General features: G+C 45.6%; 1 protein-coding gene across 1 annotated transcript; it reads left to right on the forward strand.

Moving 5' to 3' along the window:
• Nucleotides 1-464: 464 nt before the first annotated feature.
• LOC118880969 (eppin-like) lies at nucleotides 465-11,796 on the forward strand. Its single transcript, XM_036825217.1, has 5 exons — nucleotides 465-583; nucleotides 2,043-2,174; nucleotides 6,406-6,574; nucleotides 10,652-10,806; nucleotides 11,792-11,796. The coding sequence occupies exons 1-5, from the start codon at nucleotides 493-495 to the stop codon at nucleotides 11,794-11,796; spliced, it is 552 nt and encodes a 183-aa protein (XP_036681112.1). The 5' UTR covers nucleotides 465-492.
• The last annotated feature ends 855 nt before the right edge of the window (nucleotides 11,797-12,651 follow it).

The following is a 12,651-nucleotide window of genomic DNA, read 5'->3' on the forward strand; positions in this document are numbered from 1 at the left end:
ACAACCATAAATAAATAAATAAATAAATAAATTATTAAAAAAATAAAAGATATCAATAGACACACATTGATCAAACAAACAAGAGTGGGTGTACCAGTTAAAATGGAAAATGGAGAATGAGGATATTCTACAACTCTCAAAGTTATCAAGATAAAGACCTCTGGATGCGTGACATTCACTCCTAAGGTAGCCTGGAAAGGTGAGATAAGCTTTGCCCACTTTCCCTGGTTGACCAGAAAGTCCACCCCAGCTGAGGGGGCTAAGGATGAAGAGTCATCCAGTAAGAGATCCTAGCCCAGGGTTGTGGGCTGTAGACGCCAGCTAGTCACATTGATGATCTCAAGAACTCGGTGTTCCCATCAGGAAAGGAGGTGGCTGGCTTGACTCCACCCCTCATATCCAAGATACTGACTGCTGAAGGACTAGGCTGGACAAAGGCAGCCAGACATTTTTACATTCTGGAACCACCGGACAAGACAGCTTTCCTTCAGAATGGAGTCTTCTGGACCTTTGAGCATCCTGGTGCTATCCATCCTTCTAGTGAATGTCCGGGGACATGGTCTGACTGACTGGTTCTTTCACAGTAAGTACTGGGGCTTCAGGCCTTGCCCTGGAGCGAAGGAATATTGCTGGGAGGAAGAAACAAGCACCTCAGGCTCGAGTTGCTTTCCACCACCTTAGCCCTGGTCCTGGGTTGGGAGTGGAGGGAGATATTTGGGATATTTCTTCCTATTTCCCTCTCTGTGGAAGATCCCTTCCATGAATGCAAGACTCCAGACCTGGGGCAACCCCTACCTTTAGCACCGTTGAAATGGAAGGTCTTTCTTGGTGGAGAGGGGGAAGAATCACAGGATCTAGCATTTTTGGGAGGGGCTATAGGAATCTGGGAAGCCTAAGGGACCTTCCCTTCACCCCACAACAAAAATAGAATCAACTCCTGATTCTTTCAAATGTAGTCCTATAAAGTGTCCCTGCCTCCCCAGGGGTTCCTTGACTTTGGGCTAAAGGATAATATCCAGAAGTTCCTTTGAACTTAAGACAGCAATACTCCATGACTATATAAAAATAATGATAATTGCTACCATTTACTGAACATTCAGAAAGAGGGATTTAAAGAGAGGGATCTGGAGTCATACTTGGTGGGTCCAAATTCCGGTTCCACCACTTAGTAGTCAAGTTACTTAAGTTGCATGTGTTTCAGTTTCCTCATCTGCAAAATGGGGATATTAATAGAATCTACCTCGTTGAACAATTATGGGGATTAAATGAGGTAATCCATTTAAAACGTTTAGAAGAGTGCTCGGCTTATGGTAGACACGTAACTATATATATGTCTATAATGTTAGTTAATATTACTGTGCATCAGTGACAATGATTATAGCTTTACACACTTTGTCTTATTTCTTCCTCACCACTCTGTAAGGCTAAAATGATTTTACAAATGAAGAAAACAAAGTTCAGAGAGGGTAAGTGGTAAATCAAATTTAGAATTAAAAAACCCAACGATCTGACTGCTAGGGTGCACAATATTTATCACTGCACAATAGCGCCCCCCAGAGGAACTCCAAAACACTGTCTCCTCAACCAGCCCAAAATGACCCCACTGGCTTAGACCAGTGACTTTCAATGGGCGATTTTGCCTTCCAGGGGGACACTTACAGCGTCTGGAGACCTTTTTGGTTGTTACAAGTGGGGAGTGCTACTGGCATCTAGTGGGTAGAGGCCAGGGAAGCTGCTAAATGTCCTACAATTCACAGGACAGCCTCCACCACCCATCAAATAATTATCCGGCCCAAACGCCTCTAGTGCCTAGGTTGAGAAATCCTGCCTTAGGGGGTGGGACTAGGTAGAGAGTGAGAGGTAGTTAGAAGGGAGGATGGTGCAGGCAGTGCTGGGAAATAAATGAAAGTCCCTGAGGAAAAGGACTCCTGGGGATGAGCAAAGTGAAAGCAAACTTCCCTGACTCCCTGGAATCGCCTTGGGTCTGGAGAAGGGTGGGCACTGTGACTTGTAAGACTCATGGTTATAAGTCCTTTCCCTAGAGAGATGCCCCAGAATCCAAGATAACTGTGAATTCAAAGAAAGGGATGAATGTTCGAAGGACAAAAAATGTCCAAGACATGAGAAGTGTTGCTTCTTCAGCTGCGGAAGAAAATGCTTAAACCTCCAACAAGGTAAGGTTGAGAGTCTCAGAGTAACCAACCCCTCTCCCCATACCCTCAACTTCTGCCCCTCTGCGCTGGCATTGTCCCTGGTTCACTAAGGGCTGGTCTCTGAGCAAGATTGCTGGACTTGGGAAACTTGAAATTCAGATTGATCACCACCCCTAAACATGATGTATGACATTAGGGAGTATCTTCATCTTGTTTGGGCCTCAGTTTCCTTGAACAAAAGATAGGTGTAGGGCTGGGATTGAACCAGATAGCCTCTTGGCTCCTTTTCACTCTTATTATTATTTTTATTTCTTTTTTTTTTTTCCACTCCTATGATTTTCTTAGTCCCCAGGGGGCCATTGCTGGCCCACCATATATCAACATTGTTGCTGCAAGTGATAATTAAGATATTTGTATTTCTAACAAATGCAAAAAATAGCTTTTTGCTCCAGATTGACTGCCTCTCTGCCTATACAAATCCAACTTAGCACTAGGAAAGCTTCCCTGACCACTCCAGACCAGAGGGTTCGTCCTTTGCTGATGCAATCTTAACTCCATGCCCATCTCCCTGGGCTCCAAAAAGACTATCAAAGATTCTTATTTTTTTTTAATTGTAGTTATTTACAATGTTTCAGGTGTATGACAAATTGATATATATATATATATATATATATATATAATCTTTTTCAGTTTCTTTTCTATTATAGGTCATTACAAGATATTGAATATAGTTATATCTGTGCTATGCAGTAAGTCCTTGTTGTTTATCTCTTTTATATACAGTAGGGTGTATCTGTGAATCCCAAACTCCTAATTTATCCCTCCCCCTCCTTTGCCTTTTGGTGACCATAAGTTTATATTCCATGTCTGTGAATCTATTAAGACTATCAAAGATTTTTTATTCATTCAGTTAAATATTTGTCGATTGTCTCTGAGACCCATAATAGGATTTGACGAGTGTGATCAGGGAGGTTGAGGAAATCTTCCTTGAGAAAGCAGACCTGGAGTTGAGTTCAGAAGGATGTAGCAAATTTAGGGAAAAAATGGATGGAAGGGCTTTCTAGGCACAGGGAACGTACGTGTACAAAGGCTCGATGGTAGGGCCTAGGGACGCCAGAGAGCAAGAGCAAGTATGAGCATGGTGCGAGGAAAAATGATTCTTGGTAGGTAGGGCCTGATGGGCGAGGGTCTCACCTTGATCTTAAGATCAATGGACATTCATTGAGGCAGGTGGGGACATGGTGTGGCTTTTACTATGCCTACAGAGCAGGAATGGAGTGGCTTAAAGGACTTCAGGATGAAAGAAAATGGTAGCTTGGACCAGATCGGTCGCTGAGGGGATGGAGAAGAGTAGGATATGTTTGAGAGGCATTTAGGAGGTGAAGTAAACAGGACTTGACAATGGAGCAGAGTAGACAGGCAGGAGGATAGTAAGTTGTTCATTTGCCTATCATTGAGGAATTCTGAATCCAGACTTCCTGAGTTCAAATCTTAGCTCCAGCTTGTACCAGCCTATTTATCTTGGGCAAATTAACAACTTTCCCTTGCGGTGCCTCATATAACAAAAAGACTAATGTCAAAGGTTATTTGAAAGATCAAATATGTTGATGCACGTGAAGTGCTCAGAGCAATGCCTGGCATGTAACAGCCACGTGATACATATTAGCTCACATTATTCATCGTCCATGACTGGGAACTCCTATATAACAGAGGCCGTGCCTTTTCTTTGTCTCTTTAAGCATCTAGCACATAGCAGGTGCTCAATGAATAACTTATTCAGTTCAGTCAGGATGTATTTTGTTTTATCCTCAACATTTGCAAAATCCTATACTGTGTCCGACCACCTGCTGGGAATGGGGTTCCAAGATGAAATCAGACAAAATCCCTGCTCACTAGAAGCTCACAACATCACAGATGAGACCAAAGATGTAAACAAATGACAAACATGCACACAAGGCTCAGAAGCACGGCAGAAAAATGCAGGATTGATTTAGGCACTTGTGAGGGTGTGGTGTGTAGAATGGAATCCGAGACACCACAGTGGAGTTGATGTCCGGGAAAGGTTTTGAAGGGAGAATAAGAGTGTCACTAATGAACAACAGAGGGGTGGCAGAGGGAATGTGGAGCGAATGGTGTGGAGGTGTGGGGTGGCATGGTGGGTTGAAGATTGTGGGAGCTTGTAGCTCAAAAGGGCACTGTGGTAGGGGAGGAGGCCAGAACCCCAAATAGGAGCCCGATCATGAAGGGTCTGTGGGTCATGGAAGACTTAGTCATGAAGTCAAGGTCTTAGCTGTGTAATAACATGATCAGCTTTGTCTCAGATCTACCAGGTCCTTCTCTCTGGTGGGCGGTATGAAGGATTGATTGGAGCAGCCAAGGACTGAGGCAGGAAGATCAGTTTGAAGCTAACTCAACAGCCCAGGCATGAGCCACTGAGACTTAAGTTAAAGAGACGGGCAGACAGGTGAGCTATGAGAAGGTAAAAATCAGCAGGACTTAACTATTTAGCTGTGGGGATTGACCCTTGTGGAACTTATAGTTTAGTTAGCACCTGTATTAATTTGCTAGGGCTGCTGTAACAAAGCACCACAAACTGGGTGGCTTAAACAACAGAAATATATTGTCTCACAGTTCTGCAGGCTAGAAGTCCAAGGTCAAGTGTTGGTAAGGTTGGTTCTTTGTCAGGTGGTGAGGGAGAATCTGTTCCATGCCTCTCCCCTAACTTCTGGTAGTTTACTGGCAATCTTGGGCGTTCCCTGCCTTGGAGATCTCGCTCTCTCTTTTTTTAAAATTTATTTTATTTTTGGCTTGCGTTGGGTCTTCGTTGCTGCGTGCGGGCTTTCTCTAGGTGCGGCGAGCTGGGGCCACTCTTCTTTGCCGTGCGTGGGCTTCTCATTGCGGTGGCTTCTCTTGTTGCAGAGCACGAACTCTAGGCTCTCGGGCTTCAGTAGTTGTGGCTCACGGGCTCTAGGGCTCAGGCTCAGTAGTTGTGGTGCACGGGCTTAGCTGCTCCGCGGCATGTGGGATCTTCCTGGACCAGGGCTCGAACCCATGTCCCCTGCATTAGAAGGCGGATTCTTAATCACTGCACCACCAGGGAAGCCCCGGAGATCTCATCTTCACGTTCACATGGTGTCCTCCTTGGGTTTGGGTGTCTGTGTCTGAATTTACCCTTTTTATTTTTTTATTATGTTTTAAAATTTTTACTGGAGTATAGTTGATTTACAATGTTGTGTTAATTTCTGGTGTACAGTAAAGTGAAACAGTTTTACATATACATATACCCACTATTTTTTAGCTTCTTTTTCCATATAGGTCATTACAGTACAGTGAGTAGATTTCCCTGTGCTATACCTTATTAGTTATCTATTTGACTTTACCATTTTTAAAGGACACCAGTCATATTGGATTAGGGGCCCATCCCATTCCAGTATGACCTCATCTTAACTAATTACATCTGCCACAATCCTATTTCCAAATAGGGTCCCATTCTGAGGCACTGAGGGTTAGGACTTCAACATATGAACTTGAGGGGGAGGGGGACTCAACCCATAACAGAACAGAAGCTAACTGCAAGAAAAAAAGGGGCTTGACCATCTGAAAAACTACCCGCTGCCTTCCCTGCATGGACTTGCCTTTGACTCTGATCCCATATTCTCTTTCCTTGGCATGGTTTGGAAGGCAGAGTAAGTGGCTTATAATTTGGCATTTTCAAGGCACTCCGTATCTTTTATCCATTCAGGATGTATTTATTGAGCAGCTACTCTCCGCCAGGCACTGTGCTAGGAGCTGCACATTCAGATACAATCAAGGAACTCACAACTTAGAGGGCCACAAGGGTGGTCTTACTTGCACCTCAGGACAGCCCTGTGCAACAAGCAGGGTGGGATTTTGCATTCCCATTTTACAGAAGGGAAAGTCAAGGACAAGACAGGTAACGTGGGAGGTTGATGTGCACACACCAAATTAGGAACAGAGCCATGAAACCAGAGGTTCCTCATTCTCAGGGGAGACACTGAGTCCAGTGACCAGAAGGGAAGGGGGAGACTGATGTTCCCTGGGGATGCAGACACCCAAACAGCTCCACTTCAGGGTTTCCCTGCAAATGTGCAAATACATCAGTGGAGCTAGGCTCCCGAGATGTGAAAAGGTGAAAGGAGCTTGTTCAGTTTCATCTGGACAATAAAGGTTGATTTTTTTTTTTTTTTTGGCATGGGCACTCTAAATTCTCAACTCTGGGGTCTCCCTGCAGACATATGCAGTATGCCCAAAGAACCTGGCCCCTGCTTGGCTTTTTTCCGTCGTTGGTGGTATGATAAGACAAATAATACCTGCTCCAGCTTCATCTATGGCGGCTGCAAAGGAAACAATAACAACTTCCAATCCCAAGCCATATGCCAGAGCACCTGCCCCCCAAAAAGGTGAGTCCCAGGGGTTCCAGTCTCCCATCCTCGCCAGGGCCACACTGGGGGGTCTGGGTGTTGCTTGGTCCATTCTGGGATGGTTATATCCTTGACAGACGAGGTACTGACAGGACCAGCTCCGATCAGGAGGTAAGAATGCACCTTGCAGAGGGTTGGACAGTGGCTTTCCAGGAACCGAGGTTGGGAAGGGACGTGGTTGTGAATAAATGCTGGCAAGTATGAGGGGTGGGGGAGGATGCAGACGTGGTGAAATCCCAGAGGCCAGCTTCAGAGAGGTCACAGGACATCCAGCCTAGTGCCAGACAGGCTGACCAAGCACCCCTTCCAGGCCATCAGTTTCCTCTCACAATACTCTTCGCCAGCAGCTCACTCCCATCCACATCCCATTTTTCCTTTAAGGAGATTTAGAGCTTCCCAGAGCAAACCCACTTCCTCTTAATCTCCTGTGAAAAGATGTACAAACATAACTTCAAGATCAGTTCTGAAGATGAGCTGAGCCCAAAATGCTCAGCTGGTCCTGTCCTTCATTCTCAACAGGCTCTAATTTCTGAATGCGTAAGGATACCTTGGAGCCACCACCAGAATTTGGCTCAGGACCCAAGGCTCTCTCTGTGTGCCTGATAAACGCTCCAGGCTGGCTTCCACTCCTCCACTCCCAGTGTTCCAGGGCCTTAGCTCTTCCCCAGACTGAACCCTGGGATCTCGCTCCCCTTTCTCCATCTCAGCCTCTTTTTAGACATGATATCCTTCTGTTTTGATTCCATCTCTATGCTTCCTTCCTTTATGTCCAACTTCTAGAACCCCTTGTTTATACCTGTGTAGCTGCCATTCTCCCCAATAAAGCACTCTGTTTAGTCCTGTGCCTCTGAGACTGAATAATTCACATCTGTTGGCACATCACACTTCGCAGAGAGTAGCGGGTCATTGAGATTTCTGGTGACACCATTAAAGGGAGTGAAGACAATCAGAACCTCGAGAGTTGAGAATTCCATGGATGTTGTTATCTTCCTCTGTTTCTTCAAAACATCGTAAGACCCTTTTAAGACAAGGGCCCATGGGTGTTGCTTTAGTTTGGATCCCCTAGAAATCAATACTAGGAGAAGGGCATGGGTGGAAGTATAATAGTTTATTTGGGAGATTTCTTAAGAAACACAAGTTGAGGAGTGGGATAAGTGATACAAGGAGGAGAGGAGTTGATTATGAGTTGGTTACCACGGTGGGAAACTGCAGCTTTATCCCACTGGGGACCTTCTAAAGAACCATGTAAAACATGTCTCCAAATTTTCTTCATCCATCTCCAGTGATGGGGAAGCTGAGGTGTTTAGCCATTGATTCCCATCCCTTACTGGATACATGGGGTTGTTAAATCCTTTGCTCTTCCAGACTGTTCTGCACTCAAGCTGAGCAAGCTTCCCAGGGAGCCAGAGAAAACTCAGAGCAGAGAAGTAGAGACTCCGACACTTGAAGTGGGAAGCTATCAGTGTACACTGGATATTATTCAGACATAAAAAGGAATGAAGCACTAATACATGTTACACTGTGGATGAACCTAAAAAACATTCCGCTAAGTGAAAGAAGCCACACACGAGAGGTCGTATACTATAAGATTCCATTTACATGAAATATCCAGAACAGGTAAATCCATAAAGACAAAAAGTAGAATAGTGGTTGCCAGGGGCTGGAATAGGCTAGGGGGGTGTGTAGAGTGACTGCTAATGGTATGGGCTTTTCTTCTGGGGTGATGAAAACATTTTGCAATTAATAAAGTTGGAAGTTGCACAATATTATGAAGGTACTAAAAAGCCGCTGAACTGTTCCTTTAAAGTGGTTAATTTTATTTGATGTGAATTCCACCTCAATTTTAAAAAGTGGATTAGGAAAAGAAAATAATGCACTAGAACTGTCTCCTAAAGCTGCAGGTAAAATCAGAGATGAGCAAAGAGTATGTCCTACTGTTGCTGAAAGCCTTAAATTAGAAACTTCAACAGAACAATCTTCAGGCCCCACTGCTGCAGCTAGCTCTGAGGTCATAACTGACATTTATTTTTTCCCTCCTGCATCACCTATTCCAAATTTCACCCGATGATAGAAGCTCTCCATTAGCTGTAACATTCTCTCCTGCTTTCAAATCACCACCATCTTGACAGGTACTCTCTGAAGATTTGGTTCAACCTCGAATCAACCTGTCTCCTCCCCCACTCATGGCAATACCTTTACTCTCTGACCGTGATTAAAGAAAAGGGGTGGCCCAAAAAGAAGGAAGAGAAAGACAGAAGGGAGATGAAGGGCAGGGAGAAAGAGACCCAGACAGAGGGAGATGCAAAGAAAAAGAGAGAAAGACAGGCAGAGTAAAAGAAAGGCACTGAGAGAAGAAACAAAAACAAAAACAAAAACAGTGTGAGAAAAATAAGCAGACAGAAAAATAGATAGGTCAGGAAAAGAGTAAGATTGGAAAGAGAGAAGAGAACTAGGATCCTCTTGATCTCCAAACTCCCCCTGGAAAACAGAAGACCCTGGGATTGAACGTGCCCTTCTGCTAAGGGGGTCTAGAACCCCCGGACAAGCTTTGCCCTTCTCCCTGGTTGACCAGAAAGCCAGAGAGCCTCAGTGAGCTGAGGATGGGGAGCCCGTCCCTGCAAGGGTGCTGTGGGTGTCAGCTAGCCCCAGTGATGGCCTCTGGGACTTGGTGTTCCCCAGAAGAGGGAGTGTGGTTGGCTTGTCGTCAGTGATGTGTGGTTCCTGGAGTGGAACCACCAGGACAGCCAAAATTCAGAAGCAGGAGCTGCTGAGCAGGAGTTCCTGGTTTTGGTGCCACCAGCCAGGCCAGTCCCTCCTAAAACGGGGTTCTCTGGAGTTCTGCCAATCCTGGTACCATTCATCCTCCTGGGGTGTGTCCAGGAACGTGGGCTGGTGGAGGTGTTCTTTCACAGTAAGTACTGGGGACTCGGTCTTCCCAGTGGAGAAATGGAACTTGGCTGGGAGGAAGGAACAAAGAATGATAAAGATGAGGGATGCTTTCCCCATCTCAGTCTGGGATCCTGGGTGGGAAAGAGGGGAGCTATCTGGAGTCCTTCTTTCAGCCCCTTTCCTCCTGATGAGATGCCCTTGGTGAATGCAGGAACCTGAGTCTGTGGCAACTGACTCCCCACCATCATTATGAGAGGAATTCTTCCTGGAAGGGTTTAGACCTGGAGCTCATGAAACAGACTAAGGGAACAGTGAAACTTAAGGGCTTTCCCATAAGAAAGGCCACTCCCCCTAGCACTACCTTCATCAGCTTTCAAATCTTCCCATTGTAGCCCTCCAAAGTCTCCCCACACCCACACCCGCACCTACAGGGGATCCTTGTCTTTAGGATAAAGAATGGTCTTTGAAACTCCCCTGAAATGCTGATATTTGAAGACCCCCATAATTAGCAGCTATGATAAACTGAGCCCTCAGACAGCAGGGAAGCCACACATTGCAAGGCCAAATCTTGCTCCACTCCCTAGCAGCCATGTGAACTTGGCAAGTTCACATAACCTCTCTGTGCTTCAGATGCTTCTGTTTAGAAAATGTGAATGTCGATAGGACCTACCCATAGAGTTGTAATGAGGATTGAGGAGAAAAGAGCAGGTACACCGTAAGCACTTCATCAATGTTAGTTATAATGGTGATGATGATGATGTCCCAGGCAGCTGGACAATGACTTTACAAGGTTTGTCATATATATGAATCCTCAAAACAATCCTACAGGCAAATGAAGGAATCGAGGTTCAGAGATGGTTCCTGCCAGACCAAGGGTTGCACAGAATTCGAAAGCCCTGCCCCCACCCAGGCAACATCCAAATAGTGGAAGACCAGAATAGTCCTAGGGGAGAGCATCTGTCTCCCTGGAACCTTATGGGTGGTGGGTTTAGGGATCAGATGCTGAGTTGTTATGGGGCTGGGGGTGGGGACATCATCGTGAAAATCCTGAGCCCCGTGAAGGTCACTAACTTCTGGGGACAATGAAATGAAAACAAGCCTCCTTACTTCTGTGGTGGTGCCCTGGGCCTGAGAAGGGAGGGTTCCAGCTCCTTCAAGGACCCAGAGGAGTATATCTTTCCATCCCTTGGGGATGTGTCCCCGAGTCAGAGTAAGATGTGAAATAGAAGAAAGAAACCTATGTACGAAGAGCAGACAATGTCCAGAGAAGATGAAGTGTTGCAGGTTTAGCTGTGGAAAAAAATGTGTAAATGTCAGACAAGGTAACTCACAAATCCCCTGAATTATTCCACACGCTCACCCCTCCCCCCCCCTTTCTGCCACCTGCGCTGGCATTGTTAGGCTCCTCCGCTGGTTTGCTGATGGCTGGTCTCTGACCAAGAGATTGGGTGCATCTTCAACTTGGCACAAATCCTAGCAGTGCTGGGCTGGGGAGGGTGTTCAGAGACATGGGTTTTATTTCATTTCTGCCTCTGTTTAGGTATGTGATGTAACATAATTTTTCCTTTAAGGGCCTTGGTCTCCCCATCTGCAAGAAAGATGTGAGTATTAGACCATATGGTCTCTCTCTTTTTTTAAAAATTAATTAATTAATTATTTTGGCTGCGTCAGGTCTCAGTTGTGGCATGCGGGATCTTCGTTGAGGCATGCAGGATCTTTCGCTGAGGCATGTGGGCTCTTCGTTGTGGGGCGTGGGCTCTCTCTAGTTGTGGCGTGTGGGTTTTCTCTCTATAGTTGTGGTGCGCAGGCTCCAGGGTGCATGGGCTCTGTAGTTTGAGGCGCGCGAGCTCAGTAGTTGTGGCACGGGCTTAGTTGCCCCGCGACATGTGGGATCTTAGTTCCCCGACCAGGGATCGAACCCACGTCCCCTGCATTGGAAGGCGGATTCTCTACCACTGGACCACCAAGGAAGTCCCAACCATATGGTCTCTTGACTACTCTTCCGTGATCCTCTGAAATGCCAAGTAGCCACTGAAGTCTCATCAAATGCCAGCATGCTGGCAGGTGGCGTGATAGCTATAAAAGACAGGTATATGATTTGTATTTCCTGGCTTTTTTTCAGGCCTCTCTGTCTATAGACATCAGTGACACCTTCCCTAGCCACCTTTGATCTCCTATGCTCTTTCCTCTCTGCCTATATCATTGAGCTCTAAAGAAGACCATCAAGGGCCATTCATTCATTCATTCATTCATTCAACAAACATTTACTGGTGCCCCTGACACCCATGATGGGCTCCACTTGCTCAGTGTAGCCAGGGAGGACAGGAAAGGCATTCCTGGGAAAGGGATCTATGATTTAAGAACTGAAAGATGGGTAGTAGGTAGGCAAAAATTGGAAGGAAGTGCCTTCCAGGCACAGGTAATAGCATGTGCAAAGACCCTGTGAGAAGATACCATAATCAGGCTAGAAAGGCCAGAGAACAGAGATGGGCATGAACATAGTGAGAGATGAGAATGATGAAGCTGGAGTAGGTAGAGAAGGTTCTGACAAGGCGGGTCCTTGCCAGTCAGAGTAAAGGGTCTGGTCTTGATCTTAAGAGCAACAGACTATCTACATTCAAGTCCCTTACTATCTATATGTGACCTTAGGGAAGTTACTTAGCCTCTCTGAGCATCAGTTTACTCATTTGAAAAATGAGGACAATAAGAGGACCTATGTGTTAATATATGAAAAGTACTAAGAACAGTGCCTGACCCTTTAATAATTGTGTCCTTGTTGCGCTTTAGACTATGAGGTTCTAAAGAACTCTATTTGTATCTCATAACACTATGAACAAAACAGTTGTGCAGTAAAGGCTTCTTTAAGTTCAGGATACATTTGATTTTTTATTGTAAACGTTCCTGAAGCATCCACTCAATTAGGAAAAGTTCTGCATCATGCTGTAAAATTCTCATGCCCTTACACAGTCTCCCGTGCCTTTGCACATGCCTGGAAAGTTCTTTAGGGAAGCGGGCATCCAAACAGCCCTGCCCCTCAATCTCCCTGCAGACATATGCACTTTGCCAAAGGAGCCTGGCCCCTGCATGGCCTACCTTCCACGCTGGTGGTATCATCAGGAAAATGAGGCCTGCTCCAAATTCATCTATGGCAGTTGCCAAGGGAACAA

Source organism: Balaenoptera musculus, chromosome 15, assembly GCF_009873245.2.
Source record: "Balaenoptera musculus isolate JJ_BM4_2016_0621 chromosome 15, mBalMus1.pri.v3, whole genome shotgun sequence".
Lineage (NCBI taxonomy): Eukaryota > Metazoa > Chordata > Mammalia > Artiodactyla > Balaenopteridae > Balaenoptera > Balaenoptera musculus.